The 15,334-nt window shown below is 35.4% G+C and overlaps 1 protein-coding gene across 1 annotated transcript in view; it reads left to right on the top strand.

Moving 5' to 3' along the window:
• Positions 1-15,334, top strand: part of Pex7 (peroxisomal biogenesis factor 7) — a 65,152-nt gene that overhangs the window by 38,171 nt on the left and 11,647 nt on the right. Inside the window, exon 9 of the mRNA XM_027938442.2 lies at positions 12,281-12,380. Coding sequence (XP_027794243.1) covers positions 12,281-12,380 — 100 coding nt within the window. The remainder of the gene's footprint in view (positions 1-12,280; positions 12,381-15,334) is intronic.

Here is a 15,334-nt window from a genome sequence, read left to right as displayed (position 1 = left end):
TCTTTATTTCTTCTATCATAAAATATATTATTATGAGATTTAAATACCAATATGTGGAAATTCTTTTCATAGTGCCTGGCCCATATTAGGCACTCAATAAGTTTTAGTTTCCTTATCATTTTCATTCATGTATATACATATATATGTATACCCATGTATGTATATATTTCAAAATTTGTACTTAGTACCAAATCACTATAAATATGTTCCTATAGTTTTGATCAAATTGCTAAAAAAAACAGCAAAATCACAGTGATAACTCAAGATGCAATGTCTGCAATTTATTTTTAAATGGTTCAGCAGAAATATTGTTTTGTAGGTATATTTGTAGAGAGACAAGATAAAAAAAAGTGTGGCAAAATTTTAACAATTTGTGAGCTAGATGAAGGGCATATTGTGTTCATTATATTAGTCTGAATTTTTGTGTAGATTGATAATTTTCAAAGTAAAAACAGTTGAGAAAAAAGTAAACTTTACTCGTGCAAAATAAGACATTGAATGTTTCTTACTAATGTTTTTAATAGTGTGATGTTTAATATTTAATTTCAAATAAAATAAAGTTCTTATAATCAGGAAAATGATCCTCAGTTGGATTATAGCTAATGTGGAATCTTAACAAAGCAGCCATACAAATTCCTTTTATCATTGTCACAGTCCCTCTCAAGGGATCTGCCTTTATATAGTCAGTGTTTTAGCTTTGGTGTGGTTGATAGGCTTTTTTGATCCTTATGTTTATTAGCACAGAGATTTCTATGGGCAGCTACTTCTCTTTCTTCCCCTTCCCCATAAAAAAAAGGTCAGCCAAAGTAAACAGATAGTATAGCTGAATATGTACTCTGTCTCACAAACCTTTCATTTCAACTTTACCTAGTTCCCCTTACCCACAAAAAAAGGTCAGTCAAAGTAAATAGATAAGAAATGTGGTTGAATGTGAGCTCCTATGCATCTTCAAATGATTCATCTTTTGAGACAGTTGTTTTTAATTCTGGTACATTTTTCATCAAACCACAGATATATTGAGGCTAACGATAGATGCTAATTGTTAACATTTGCAGGAAGTACAATTTAGTTCTTTAAGTGACAGAAGATTTGTTTAATATTCTATCCTTTCTTAAATATAAATGTCTCTGTAACCCTAGCACAGTTTTTACTTTGCAGCAGAGGTTTGCCTGACTTCATCACTGACATTAGGAAAGCATTGCAATGTAGTTGTCTTTGGTTTCTTTTTTAAGAAGAATATTTGCATTTCCATGTTTGTTTAATTCTTAGAAAGATATTTTAGTACTAAATATATTTTAGTATGCTAAATATATTTAGTATATGTAATACTAAATATACTAAAATACAAACAACGATATTTTAATAGGGGTTTTACTTTAGTTATGTTTTGAGTAATTATTAATAAAACTGAATTTAGTATGAAAAGTCTTGTTTGGGTGAAAAAATATTTTCCAAGGAAGCTGGGTGCAGTGGCAAATGTGTGTAATTCCAGTGACTCAGGAGGCTGAGGCAGCAGGATTGCAAGTTTAAGACTAGCCTCAACAATTTAGCAAGGCCCTAAGCAATTTAGCAAGACCCTGTGTCAAAATTAAAATTTAAAAACAGCCGGGAATGTGGCTCAGTGGTAGTAAGCCCCTCTGGGTTTAATCCCCAGTACCAAAAAAAAAAAAAAAGAGAGGGAGGGGGAGAGAGAGAGAGAGAGAGAGAGAGAGAGAGAGAGAGAAAATATTTCAAGGACAAATCATGCTGTTCTGTTGTTTTTGAGTCATAATTGGGTAGATTGAGAAGTATACCATTTAACTTGGAACCATCATATCAATATCCTGATTATTAACTAAAGTTACAGAGGCATATTTTTCTAGTCATTTGATATTTAATACACTGAATAATCTCTTTGAGCTTTCTGTATACATGGGCTAAGATGTTTGTATGTATGAAGCAACAACTCCTGTAAGTTTGTTATGTTAGGGGCTAGGGTTGTGGCTCAGCAGTAAAGTGCTTGCCTAGCAGGGGCGAGGCCCTGGGTTCTATCCTCAGCACCACATTTAAAAAAATAAATTAATTAATTAAAGATATTGTATCCAACTACAACTAAAAAATAAATATTTTTTCAAAAAGTTTGTTACGTTAGTTTGTTAATGTGTCCCAAAATAAATTCTTTTGTCAATTATTGTCATACTCAAAAGATCTTTTCATGAAATGAAGTGTAATTTTATAAGTTAAATCCAAGTGGAAAATCAGAATTTCTTATAAAATGAAAGAGTATGTATTGTAGAAAGGAATATATAAGGCTTTTGATTTTAAATAACTTGATTTATAACTGCAGAACATTTTCCAAGATTTTTAGTATTAACATTTTTCTTTAAGAATCAAACCAAATCCGTGTCTAATTCATAACTTAATGCAAGCACATGAATAAATAGATAGCTGTAAAAGGAGTGCGGAATGTTAAGCCTTAGCTTAATGCAGTATAAGTCACTGCTTTGAACTTTGAATTGTGCTGATTAGTTCCAACAGAAAATTTATGGATTTTGTCAGTTAATTTGCATTATAATTTTTAAAAAATTCTGTTTTGTAAGTTTAATAAGGCAACTGAGTAGATTTTGTTGTATATATTTGTATTTTCTTAAGTAGATATTGTTTTACCTCATTCCTCATAGTAGTAAGTCAAAAGATAATATACGAAAATGAAGAAACTCATTAAATGAGTGAGCTTATTATTTAGAAATGTAGAGTAAAATATCAGAAGAAGCAACTAAAAGAATTTAAAGTGATTGCCTCTGAAGTGAAGAATTGAGAGAGTATTACAGGAAGCTGCTGTTTTGTTGTAAGACTAATCTGTGCAGTTACAGTTTTAAAGAAAAAGGTGACAGAGCAAAAAACTGTGGTCTTTCCTCCCACTCATTATTTGCACATGTGGTAAGCCTGTTTATTTAGGTCAAGTGGGTACTGCCAGTCAACTAGTTGTAGTTTACTCTGTTTCCTGAGAACTCAAGGGTAAACAGTTCACCCTTGAGGTCTGTCCTGAAAGTCCAATCTGGAATAGGGATTCACCGTAATGGAATGAACCATCCAGAGAATAAAAAGCAATAATTATTAACTTATTTTCATCTTAAATAAAAGTCAGCACAGACCCGTATCTTTCTCTACTTTGTAATTTAGTGAGTGTGTGTGGGCACATGCTGCTTAAATACCTAGGATAGCTAGAAAAGAGAAAATGTTTCTCAGAGCCCAAAGGCAGGAGTGCAGCAGGGCCTAAGGCAGGTACTGAAACTGCCTTTCTCTGTGCTGGCTTCATCCTTCCTCCTCTTTCTACAGATTATTTTCATGTCTAGACACCAGAAAAGAAACAGAATTATTTGGTCTGCTTTGTCTTATTTTCTCTACCTTTGTTGACATCTGTCTCTTCTTGGCCTCATCCCTAAGACTGTGTCTATCCCCTCCTGAGAGATGTTTGTGAAATAAAGGAGATGACTGTAAGTTGTGCACCATTCCACAACTTGACAACCTTTGCTGGGTTTGGACATAAACACTTAGTTGCAAAGATGAGAACTTTTATTATTTGGTGTAATAAATGACCAAAAGCACAAGCAAGCCGTTGCTGTAAGTTTAATGTTTTCAGTATTTAGGTGTGACATTATAATGCAACCTCCTTACCACCATTATTCATCTGTACCTTTGTGAAATGTGCTTTTTACCCTCGGTAGCCACATTTTGGTGCTAGTTACAGTTCAAATGTACAGAGACTATCCCTGAGATATCAATACTATTTCATGAGAGGTCTTCGAGTTTTGTTTCTTTTTTAGTAAAAAATTTACTTGAAACTGAATTGCAAAAATTACTTCATGATTCTTCAATTTGTAAAATAAACAGTAAATGAACCCTATTGGAGTGTTCTGGGCTGTGCCCCCTACCCGCCCCCACATTCTCCTTTTGTTGAGATGTAGCATTCTTCAGAAAGTCATCCTGCATCTCTGTGGATTACAACCATAAGTACTTCCAGAACAAGCCTTCCATCAGCCTAATGGTTTCCTTTAATTTGTCAAAGTACTCTAGGCATTATGCTGTGTGGTTCCTGGGCTTAATGTTTATTGTGATGAAGTGGAGTCTGCCCCTCTAAAATATTGATCTGATTAAAGTTTTAATTGAAATATTATAATTAATTTATTTTGATAGAGAAGCTAAGTCTAGAATTTTATCATATTTAACCTGAAAAGCTTGAAAATATGGTATGGTTTCTAGATACTTGTGATTGAGTGTTCTGGGAGTCATTTGTTTCAGTAATGTTTCAAAAGAAATTATATATTATTCATTTAGCAGGCAGTTAGCACTTTTCTGTTTTAAACTTTATTTTTGTTACTACAAATTCCGAAAACAAAAACCCAAACAGCTTTCCAATCCAAAATGCAAATAAATAAGAGTGTTAGCATTCAGTGAATTTTTGAGTGTGCAAATGAAAATAAGTTTAACTCTTCGCAGAATTGTTTTATTAGTTGTACACTTTCTATTTTCAAATCCCTTCCAAAATTGATACAGATAACAAACTAATAAGTCTGTGATTTCATGTGTGTTAGCCCATAATTTTATGTGCTAAAGATTAGGAATCTGTTGTTACAGACCAAGCTGATCAGTGGAGTGGTACCTAAGTTAGAAAGAGGTTATAGATGAGATGAAGAAATACATATAAAAATATTAGAAGAGGAAAGGAATTCCTAAATTGCTTGCCATGAGGGTTCACATTTATTCTGACTCATAATTTCTTTAGGGTATTGGTTTTGAATGTAAGTTGTCTGACTAATGGAGTCCTGGCAGGGGCTTTGGCTTATGACATTTTCTATATAGTTGGAAGAGCTAGCATGAAACTGACTTGGTCCAGGCCCATTCATACATTCAGGGTATTAATCAAAACTGCCTAAAGAATTCTAGGCATCCTGCCCACCTACATGGTAAATCCTCTAGTGTGGCCCAGGGCTAGAGAAGAAGTGAATGGACGATGTTTTAGTAGAGAAAGTACTGGGAACGATATCACTAGAGGGTTTGCTTTGGGGTTGCTCTTTATTAGCTTTAAAGCTACAGATTGCATGATTTCTTTGAGCCTGTTCTCATTCTGAAATGAAATTATACTCATTGTATCCACCTTGAAAGTTTCTGTGAGGATCAAAAACAGTTTTATAAGATGTGAAAGCAGCATTCAAACTGTGAAGTACTAATATGCAATTCTTTCAGAGTATGGATTGAGTCTAGTGAAAAACTCAATCTCAGATCATTTTTATTCTCAGATCATTTTTATTCTTTTATTCACTTTATACTTGGAAGCAGAAGCAAACACTTATTTTCTTTTTTTAAAAAAAATTTTTTTAGAGAATTTTAATATTTATTTATTTATTTTTTAGTTTTTGGTGGACACAGCATCTTTGTTTGTATGTGATGCTGAGGATTGAACCCAGGCCGCACGCATGGCAGGCAAGCGCACTACCGCTTGAGCCACATCCCCAGCCCAAACACTTATTTTCTTAAAGTCAGTTTGCTGACTTAAATTACCTGAACTAATAGTGCTGCTTTTCCTATGAAATTCTTTGCCTGTTCTTCATCTCTAACATATTTTTCCTCCACAAAGTTTTGCCTTTACCTAGTACTACAGACAGTGTTTTAATAAGTTCTTACCAGTAATAGCAGTCTAGGACAGTAGTTCATAGGGTGTGGCCCTAAGACCAAGAACATCAGCATCACCTAGGAAACTCTTTCTTACACAGATTCTTCAGCGATGCTTTACAGCTTTTGAATTTGTTACTAGCAAGCCCTCTAGGTAATCATGAAGTGTTATAACCACTAGTTTAATGGGTTATTCCTCTACCCAGAGAACCTTGGAACTTCCCAGTACTGACACAGATTTGAGTTTCTCAGCTGATTTCAACCTAGTCACCTTTGAAAATCACTGCCCTGTTGACTTTTTCTTTTGCTTACCTCCACCTGAGATCACTATTGTTTCTAATGGGAATTAATCAAGTCTGTATCCTTTGAAAGAAGGTTAAGAAACATTTCTGAATGGTGGTTCCCAAACATAGCTGGTTAAGAACATTCCCTGTGAAGAGCTTTCTAGATCCCATAGAGTACACAATGGAATTTTTAGGCACAGAGTTGAGGAGCATTCTGCTTGCCAGCTGGCCTGCCTTCCTTCTTTCTCTCTTTTTTCCTCTCTCCCTTCCTTCTTTCTTTCTTTTCTTTTCTTTCTCCTCCTCCTCCTTCTCTCTCCCCCTCCTTCCTTTCTTCCTTCCCCTTCCTTCCTTCCTTTTCCTCCCTTTCTTCCTCTCTTTCTCCCTCCCTCTCCTTTCTTTTCTTTCTCCTCCTCCTCCTTTTCTCCCTTCCTTCCTTCCTTCCTTCCTGTACTTCCTTCCCTCCTCCTCCTCCTCCTTTTTTCTCTCTCTCTCCCCCTCCCTTCTTAGGTCATTTGTTTCTTTCAAGATTGAAAGCCAGGGGGACTTTACCTCTGAGCTATATTCCCTGCCCTTTTATGTTTTTGAGCCAGAGCTCTGCTGAGTTACTTAGGGCCTCATTAAGTGGATAAGGCTGACCTTGAACTTGCAATTCTCCTGCTGCAGCCTCTCAGTTTGCTGAGATTACAGGCATGTGCCACCAGGCCTAGCTCATTCTATTTTCTTAACATCTGATGTAATGAATCCTCTGTTTGTCATTTGGGATCCATGTCTATAGGTGATTTGTTATTTGTCTTGAGCTTAATGTACTCATTTATTCATTCATTTGTTCATTTATGAACATTCTTTGGATGTCCATGTGTCACACACTTATACATATGAGATGCAGAGAAGACAAGGGCATTGTCCCAGATGCAGAGAAGACAAGGGCATTGTCCCTGATTTCAGAGACCTTAGTGCCTATCAGAAGAAGATCTGTAAATAAATACACACATGGAATTATTATAAATACTAAGATAGAAACCAGAAACATAACAGTCATTATTGATTACTTCTGCTCTGTTAATCACACGGTCTTATTAATCCTTCTGCCTATATATGTCTCCAATCATCCACCTTTCTTCATTTTCACTGGTACCACCTTAATTCTATGCTGCTATCATCTGTTTTTAGACCACTTATCTCCCCACACCCACACACTTAGCCCTTAAGTTCCTTCTTCTCACACATGGCTAGAGATACCTTTATAGCAAAGCTGATCATACTAAGAAAAGATGTTAGCAGCAGGGGAAACTGGATAGGTATATGAGAACCCTCTCTACTATCTTCACAATAATTGTATAAATTTAAAACTTTTCTAAAATAAAAGTTTAAGCTGGGTGTGGTGGTACATACCTATAATTTCAGCTACTAGGGATATAAGGAAGGAGGATGGGGACGGGGGTTGTGAGAGGCCAGCCTAGGCAACAGAGTGAGACCCAGTCTCACAAAACAAAATAAAAATAAAATTTAAAAAAGCTTATTAAACACTTTTTATACAAGGCAAAACTGACCATATAAATTTGTTACATAAAACCTATCAGTGTTTTGTGGGGTTTTTGTTTTTTAAATGTAAGAGACAGTCCCAACTTTCAAATGAGCCTACAAGACCCATGTGATCTGACTCTATTTACCTCCTGTGAAATTTCTCCTCTTTCCTTACTCCAGCCCCCTCACCCACTGCCAGGATCCTCCTTGACCAGGCGCCAAGCTGTTCTGCTTTCCAACTGGCTAATTCCTCACCTTTCAGATATCAGCTAGTGTCACTTCCTTGGGATCTCATTCTTGCATCATCCTGCATTGTCATTTGGAGCTCTTATCAGATGTGATTGTGTTTGTGTTTCAGGAATTTAAAAAAATTTTGTTTGCAGTGCTGGGGATTGAACCCAGAGCTTCACACATGCTAAGCACACATTCTACTCCTAAACTACATCCCTGACTCTATTGTGGTTAATTTTTTCTTAAATGTCAGTCTATTCCACTGAACTGTAAGATGCAAGAGGGCTGAAACCAGGTCTGTCTTGCTTATAATGTTTATTAGCATAGTACTTGACACCATAGGACCCAAATTGTTGATGAGTGAGTAATTAAATGAAGAGAAAAGAAGTGTTGTGACATTTTTTGCTTATTGTTCTAATACTGCTAGGTCCAAGCAGTGCAAATGGAGGAGATTATTATAGTACAGTTTGCTCAAAATTATAAAAACACAACTAAAATTAATACACTTATAAGGTATTGAAAAATATCCCAAACATTTCCCCATCTTTTTTCTTATAATTAGCAAAGAATCACAAATAATTAATAACTGACTTGTAAGTTGAGAAAAGGAAAGGAAGAACTTTTAAAAATATTTTAAACTTCCTGCTAATTCATCTGTTGGCATAATTTCAAAAGTGTTAGTATAGAGATTCCAAATAAAATTTTAGTAAAATAGAAAGTAATTTAAGTTTAATTTTGGAAATGTTTTATTTAATACATCACTGCATACTTTGTTAAGGAATTGTGGTTAGAAGGCAAAAAGCAACTCAACCAAGACATTGTATTATGATCTACAATTTAAATGAAAAATGTTCCTACAGTTCTGTCATATTTTTAATCATTGGGGATCTATCCAGTATATTTAGTCCCACGAGAGAGCTTAAATAGTCAGTGATTTCATCAGCACAGAGACAAAAAGGCACCAAGTAGCAAGTGTGCTGAACCAAAACAAACATTTCACTTAAATATAATGTGCTTTATTTGCCCACTTAATGATAGAAGTATCCTGACTTCTCCCAGTAAAAGAGAGCCCATTTTACTTGTGTAATAGGGAGTGTGAAGGCACTCAGAGCACTTAGGGACCCTTGAATCCAGAAGGTTGCCAGAAGAAACTTCTGTTACTCTCCCACCTCCTTCATTTGAAACTTGTGAAAACCTAGAGAAATGCTGCTTTCCTTCTTACATCTCGTCTTTTCTTGAAGGAATTTGAATAGAGATATGTGAAGACATTCTGCAAATGTACATATCAAACTGTTAGTAATGGTTGCTATTAAAGAGTAGAAGTGAGGAAAGAAATATATATGGGTTGAGGGTATAGCTTGGTGGTAAAGCACTTGCTAGTGCCAGGCCCTACAAAAAGAAATATCTATAGCCTCAGCACTATAAAAAGAAAAATAAAAAGTATTTAGCTTTTGTAATTTACTATATTTAACAATATTTTTATATTTTAGTATACTGAAAATTATTTTAAAATTATACATATACAGATTTTTCTGACTTTCCTGGCTGCTGGTTGCCCTTGAGAGAAAATTGAAGCTTCTGGTCTCCCCAGTTATCAAATCCTATCAAGGCAAAGCTGGCTTCATTGTCCTGTGGTGGTGATTTGTTTTTATGTTTTACCTAGAATGTAATTGTTTTAAAAAGGTCATACCTAGGGGTTCATTCTGTTGGTAATGAACCTCTCTTAATTTTTTCACTTTAATATATGCTTTGTATATTATATACATTCTCAGAGCTGTTAGGTGGTATAATGGCCAGTAGTGCTTTTATGCCATTTACTCTACCATCCTTTTGTCCACCAAAGAGTCTCCCTGAAGTTTTGGCCTGCATTTTATTTGATGGATTTTTTTTTTTTTCAAAATGCAGACAAATGCTTGGTAGTTTTTCCCAGGTTACATTTATGATGGTTGTGACTCTGAGGTGTAGAACCCTATGAGGCCTTGATGGCCCACTTAGCTATGTTTAGAGAAACTACAAGTGGACTTTGTGAAAAGAGTCCCAGGTCTCTGAGACGGATGACTTCCTGCTGGATGGCATCACATTCCTGTCCTTGGTAGGCATCTTAATTTTTATGAGGCCCTGCTATCCTATTCTCAGGGCAGCTTATCCTTAATGGCTCAAACCCACAATCACAGAAACTGCATTCCAGGAACTTGTTGCTGTTCATTATCCTTAAAAAATTCAACTGAAAGAAACTAGTTTGGGAGCTGGAGTTATGACTCAGCGGCAGAGCACTCGCCTAGCACGTTTGAGGCCCTGAGTTTGATCCTCAGCACCACATAAAAGTAAATAAATAAAATAATGGTATTGTGTCCAACTACAACTAAAAAATAAATATATTTTTTTAAAGAAACCAATTTGTAGAGTTTACCTAAAGAGTAGAACCCATTCTACTTTAATGAATCTAAATCCCAAATGAAGCCAGAGAGCTGAATACATGTGTTACACCAAATTGATCTTTCCATAGAATGATTCTACTGAACTATCCTTTGGTGTGATGCCATTGACTGACAAGTGGTAGCTGGTGAGACAACTCTGTTTACCTAAGAGGTATTAAGGAATTTATTTATTACATAAGCATGGGGTTTCTTGTTTATAAACTCTTGTTTTAAATTTTTATTTATTTATATGTGATGCTGAGAATCGAACCCAGTGCCTCACACATGCTAGGCAAGAGCTCTTCCATCGAGATACAACCCCGGTCTATTTATAAACTCTTAAGGGAGAATTTCCTTCTGAGTGTTTCTGGAGTGATGTGGTTGTAGATACTGAGTTCAAGGCCTGATGGTGTCTCCTTTTTTCCTTTGGCTGCTAGAAAACTTAGACACATCTTGAGGTCCTTACCCATTAGGCATGGATGACTTCATGGGATATATTTTCATTTAGTAATCTCATTGAAGGTTTCAACTAACTTTCTTACCCTTAATTTTCCTTTACTCATTTTTTGCCATATTAAATGCATATTTTTAAAGCCATTATAAATTTTGGGGAACATAGTGGATATACACAAAATCATTTGATTATTGTTTCAAGTAATGTAAGTCAGTAGATAACCAGATTTTAGAAATGAAGTTATACAATTACATGTTTACTTTTGCTTATATAAACATATCAAGAACCAGAAAATTTGATTTTACCACCATTCTGTCTAGACCCAAAGGAACAAATATGGTGGGGCTGGGGTTGTGGCTCAGTGGTAAAGCACTTGTCTAGCATGTGTGAGGCACAGGGTTCGGTTCTCAGCACCACATATAAACAAATAAATAAATAAAGTTCAATCAATAACTAATAAAAATATTTTAAAAAAACAAAGGAACAAATATGCAAAAGCTGTGGAGACCACCATTAGAGTTTCCAAAAAGGCCTATGGCTTGTTCCCTTATTTACTTGAAAAAGCAAATTTTAAAAAATAAAATCACTCTCCCTAAATATTCTGTATATCTCAGTAATCTGATAAATGAGCTATTTATTCAGTGTCTCTCTGGTACCCACACAGTGGATTATCCATAGCAACAACCCTTTTCAAAACTTAATAGGGCCAACTCTGTATTTATTAGGGAAATAATACCACCAGGTTAAACAAACTGCAACTGTTGGTTCTGTGTGTTTACTGTCTTTCAAAGGGATCTGCCCAGCCTTCACTGTGTTCCATGTTGTAGATCATTAGAGAAGCTGAATTAGGGTATGACTCTGTGATTCTGAAAGTGCCATTTTTATAGTATGTTTAGAGTCAAATAAAAAAAGATGATGAGCAAATAAAGCTTTAGAAAGTTAAAGTACTATTTTGTGTATTGAAAATAGGGCCAATTTTTTCCTGAACGGTAGAAATCAGAGCTATATTATGGCAAGTATTATCACTCCCAGTCTACAGAGGAGAAGTGGAATACATAATATTGGCCCAGGAAAACATGTTTCTGTTTTTCTTGAGTCTGGAAATTATAGTGATGTGGAATCTATAAGAAAGGCTGTGCCTCAAAGCTGTAGCAGGGACTGGGGCAATAGTTTCAAAATTTCATAAGAGAACAGATTTATTTTAAAGAATTAGAATTGCTGTTGAAATGTAAATTAAACCTAAGATCTTTTCATGTCACTTGTTGAAAAATGAGGTAGAGTTTAAAATCAAAATAGAATTCATCTCATCGAGTATTCTTACTTTACAGCCATGAATGCTTTGGGAAATTGCTCCAAAGGCATTAGTGTCTCTCATCTCAAATGTCCTATGCAGTATAAATTTTTTTTTTTTTAAATGTAATGTTAAGCATCTGTCTTACAAGGTATCTTACAAGGGAGTACAATAGTCTTTTACAAGGGTAGACTATTGATAATTTGGGGGTTTTTTGTTTGTTTTTGATCTAACAGGATAGGATACATGTTTTTTTCTTATTACATGTTTTTAATATAGATCATTAGTAGGTTCTGCTTTTAGGGATTGTTTGAATCTGATTTGATAAAATCTTTTCTATGTCAAATATCTACCTTTTCTTAATATAATTTTTGGGCAGTTTTAAAACTTAAAAGTATTTCTTTATTTCTTTTGTTTATCTTCACAGATTCTGGAACTTTTCAAAGCCTGATCCTCTTCTTGAAACAGTAGAGCATCATACAGAGTTTACATGTGGTTTAGATTTCAGTCTTCAGAGCCCCACTCAGGTAAGGATGTAATCTCACGTTTTTTTCTACCCATACAGTTCACTACTAGGTCTCCATGTGGGATATGTTGCCTTTGCTAGACAGACTTGGGCATTTGAACATTGAAGTACTAGGGAACAAGAGTTATCCAGAAACTTGCTGTGCCTCTCTCTCCTCTTTTACTTCTCTGGGAGAAGAAGAACTGTTTAAAGAGGTGTCATGCCTAACGTGTTGAAAGCTTTGCATTGGCCTCGCCAAAGAAATAAGATTAAGATGGAATGGGGACATCTGTCCCCAGGTTAACCCAAGTCAGTGGCACATCATGCTATATTCAGCAGTAAGCAGTGACCATGGGCAGGTCATTTCCCTCTCTGAACTGTCGCCTTTGTTTCTATAACCTATATTCATTGAGAGTTCAGATGGAGAACAACATAGAAGAGAAGAATTTCTGTTTTAATAAACAAATTTTGTATTTTCCCTCTTTTATTCTCTTGAGGACTTGAGAATAAATACTTTGTACTCTACGTGTTCTTCAGGTTTGTAAAAAAGCTTTTCCAGGGCTGGGGTTGTAGCTCAGCAGTAGAGCGCTCACCTAGCACGTGCAAGGCCCTGGGTTTAATCCTCAGCACCACATTAAAATAAAGGTATTGTGTCCAACCACAACTAAAAAATAAAATATTAAAAATATATATTTAAGGGCTGGGGCTGTCGCTCAATGGCAGAACGCTTGCCTGGCAGGTGTGAGGCATGGGTTTGATCCTCGGCACCACATAAAAATAAACAAATAAAATAAAGTCATCCTGTCCATTTACAACTATAAAAAATTAAGAAAAAAATTTTTTAAAAAATCTTTTCCATTTCAGAAATTGTACATTTAGGTTAAGTCAGAAACACTATAAATATATAATAAGGTACTTTGTAAAACAAACTGTGTGAAAAAGCCAGCATATCATTGAAACTCAAAATAGTACATGGAAATACTAGCATTGGATTAAGGGATTATGCTTTTATGATAATTTTTAAAAGTTAAAATGAAAAGCCATTTCACATTACTATATTCTTAAATTTAACTATATACACAGATTTCATTTTAGGATTTTAACATGCAGTTTAAAATATTCTTAGTAGACATTAGAATATTCTCATTAACATTAAAATATTTGTTTAAAAATGACATAATATCATGTAACAAGAGGATGAAATAGTGATGAGTGAGATGGAAGTATTCTAAATGTGAATATATTCTTTAAATGAATTAGTTCCTTTACTGAGAAATACATTTGCTGCCCCTTAAGGTCATACCTTGATAATTTTGAAAAAGATAATTATACTTGTTTCTAGCCTAGTAAAGAAAAAACTTGTAACGTGCCCATTGAAATATAGCACTAAGAAACAAAGGATATCCTATGTAGACATACATTAAGCCTTCACGTTTAATATTTTTATTACCTGTGCTCTGTGAGACTTAGACTGGGACCTGTGGAAGCACCTGTAGCTCCTCTATTTGCTTGGTTGTGGTCCTCGCTGAAATCTGAAGAATGCCAAATGTTTTGTAAATCCTCTATAGACTTGCCTTATTAAAAGGAACCTTGTAATCAGGATTTTATCAATCATTGACATACATTTTTAACTAACAACAGATTTTATTGCAACACCATATATTTTGTTTGTAGCCTGGCAATTGCCATCTGTCTCTTCCAGTTGGATAACCAAATTCCATGTGTACTAAGGAAGTAGTTGCTATTGAGAGCAAGTAGGAGTGGAGAAGCAGGGATCTTTGAGCTGTAAATAAGCAGCAGGCTCAATGGCATAATGCACAGTTCAGATGTGCCAGAAATCTCCTTTTAGTTCATTCATAATGAACACAATTTTGGGATTGTGGGACCTGGAGATAAGAGTACTTCCTTTCATTCATTTATTCTTCCAGCAAATATTCTCATACACCAGATCTTGTGTTAGGTACTGAGGATTCAAAGTGGAATAAAAATAAATATGTCCCCTCCCTTCATAAATCATTTATTTCAGTGTTATATCAGAATGTCTCACAAATGAATGTAAGTAGATGGCTATGACAAGTTCTAAGAAGAGGTGCATTGTTCCTCAAGAGTTCATAATAAGGATAGGCATTTGACCTATATGAGACATCTATAAGGGCTAGAGAGCAAGAGGGGCAGTGAGAGGAAGTAGGTAGGGGACAAATTGTGTAGAAACAATAGAGCATCATACAGAGTTTACCTGTAGGTGCATGTAGACCATACTGTTTTTAAGTCTCACTGTAATTCCAGTATAACAGTGGTAATGTAACTCAGTGGTAGAGCACTTACCTAGCATGCATGAGACCCTGAGTTTGATCCCCAGCACTGCCAAAGGGGAGGTGGGGAATCTGTAGAAAATGAGGCTCATCCGAGATCTGATGAGTAGGAAGGTGTCAATGATTTGAAGATACAGAAGGAAAATGATAAACAGGCAAAGGGGTACTTTTGCTTGAATGGAGTGTCAAAGGCTTTCAGAAAAGGGAAATTAAGCTGGAAACTAACAAGATGGAGCCATTCATCCATGAGTTTGGTATGACCTTAAGGGGCAGCAAGAAGTCCAGTGTGACTAGATCCCAGAGAACAGGAGAGAGAGTGATATGAAGTAGGTAGGGGACAATTATATAGGCCTTGTAAGCCACTGTATTCTCACTGAAATTGCGTTGGAGGCTTAAAAGCAGAAAAATAATAGAATCCAGATTGTCTTGAAAAGATCATTCTGGTAGCTATGGAGAATAGACAATATAAGAGTGAAAATTAGGAAGCCACTTTGGAGTCTCTTGAAGTAATACAGGCAAAAGACAATGGTGAGTTAGAGTAAAAGAGATGGAGAGACTCAGAATATATGAGGTTGAACCACATTAATTTGCTGGAACTTTTACATGGTTCAGCCTAACGATTTGAAGATGGCAACAATAGAATTTACTGACAGATTGGAAGTGG

The sequence above is a fragment of the Marmota flaviventris genome, chromosome 6, assembly GCF_047511675.1.
Source record: "Marmota flaviventris isolate mMarFla1 chromosome 6, mMarFla1.hap1, whole genome shotgun sequence".
NCBI lineage: Eukaryota > Metazoa > Chordata > Mammalia > Rodentia > Sciuridae > Marmota > Marmota flaviventris.
The sequence above is the reverse complement of the archived record's forward strand: the minus strand, read 5'-3'. Positions and strand labels throughout refer to the sequence as shown.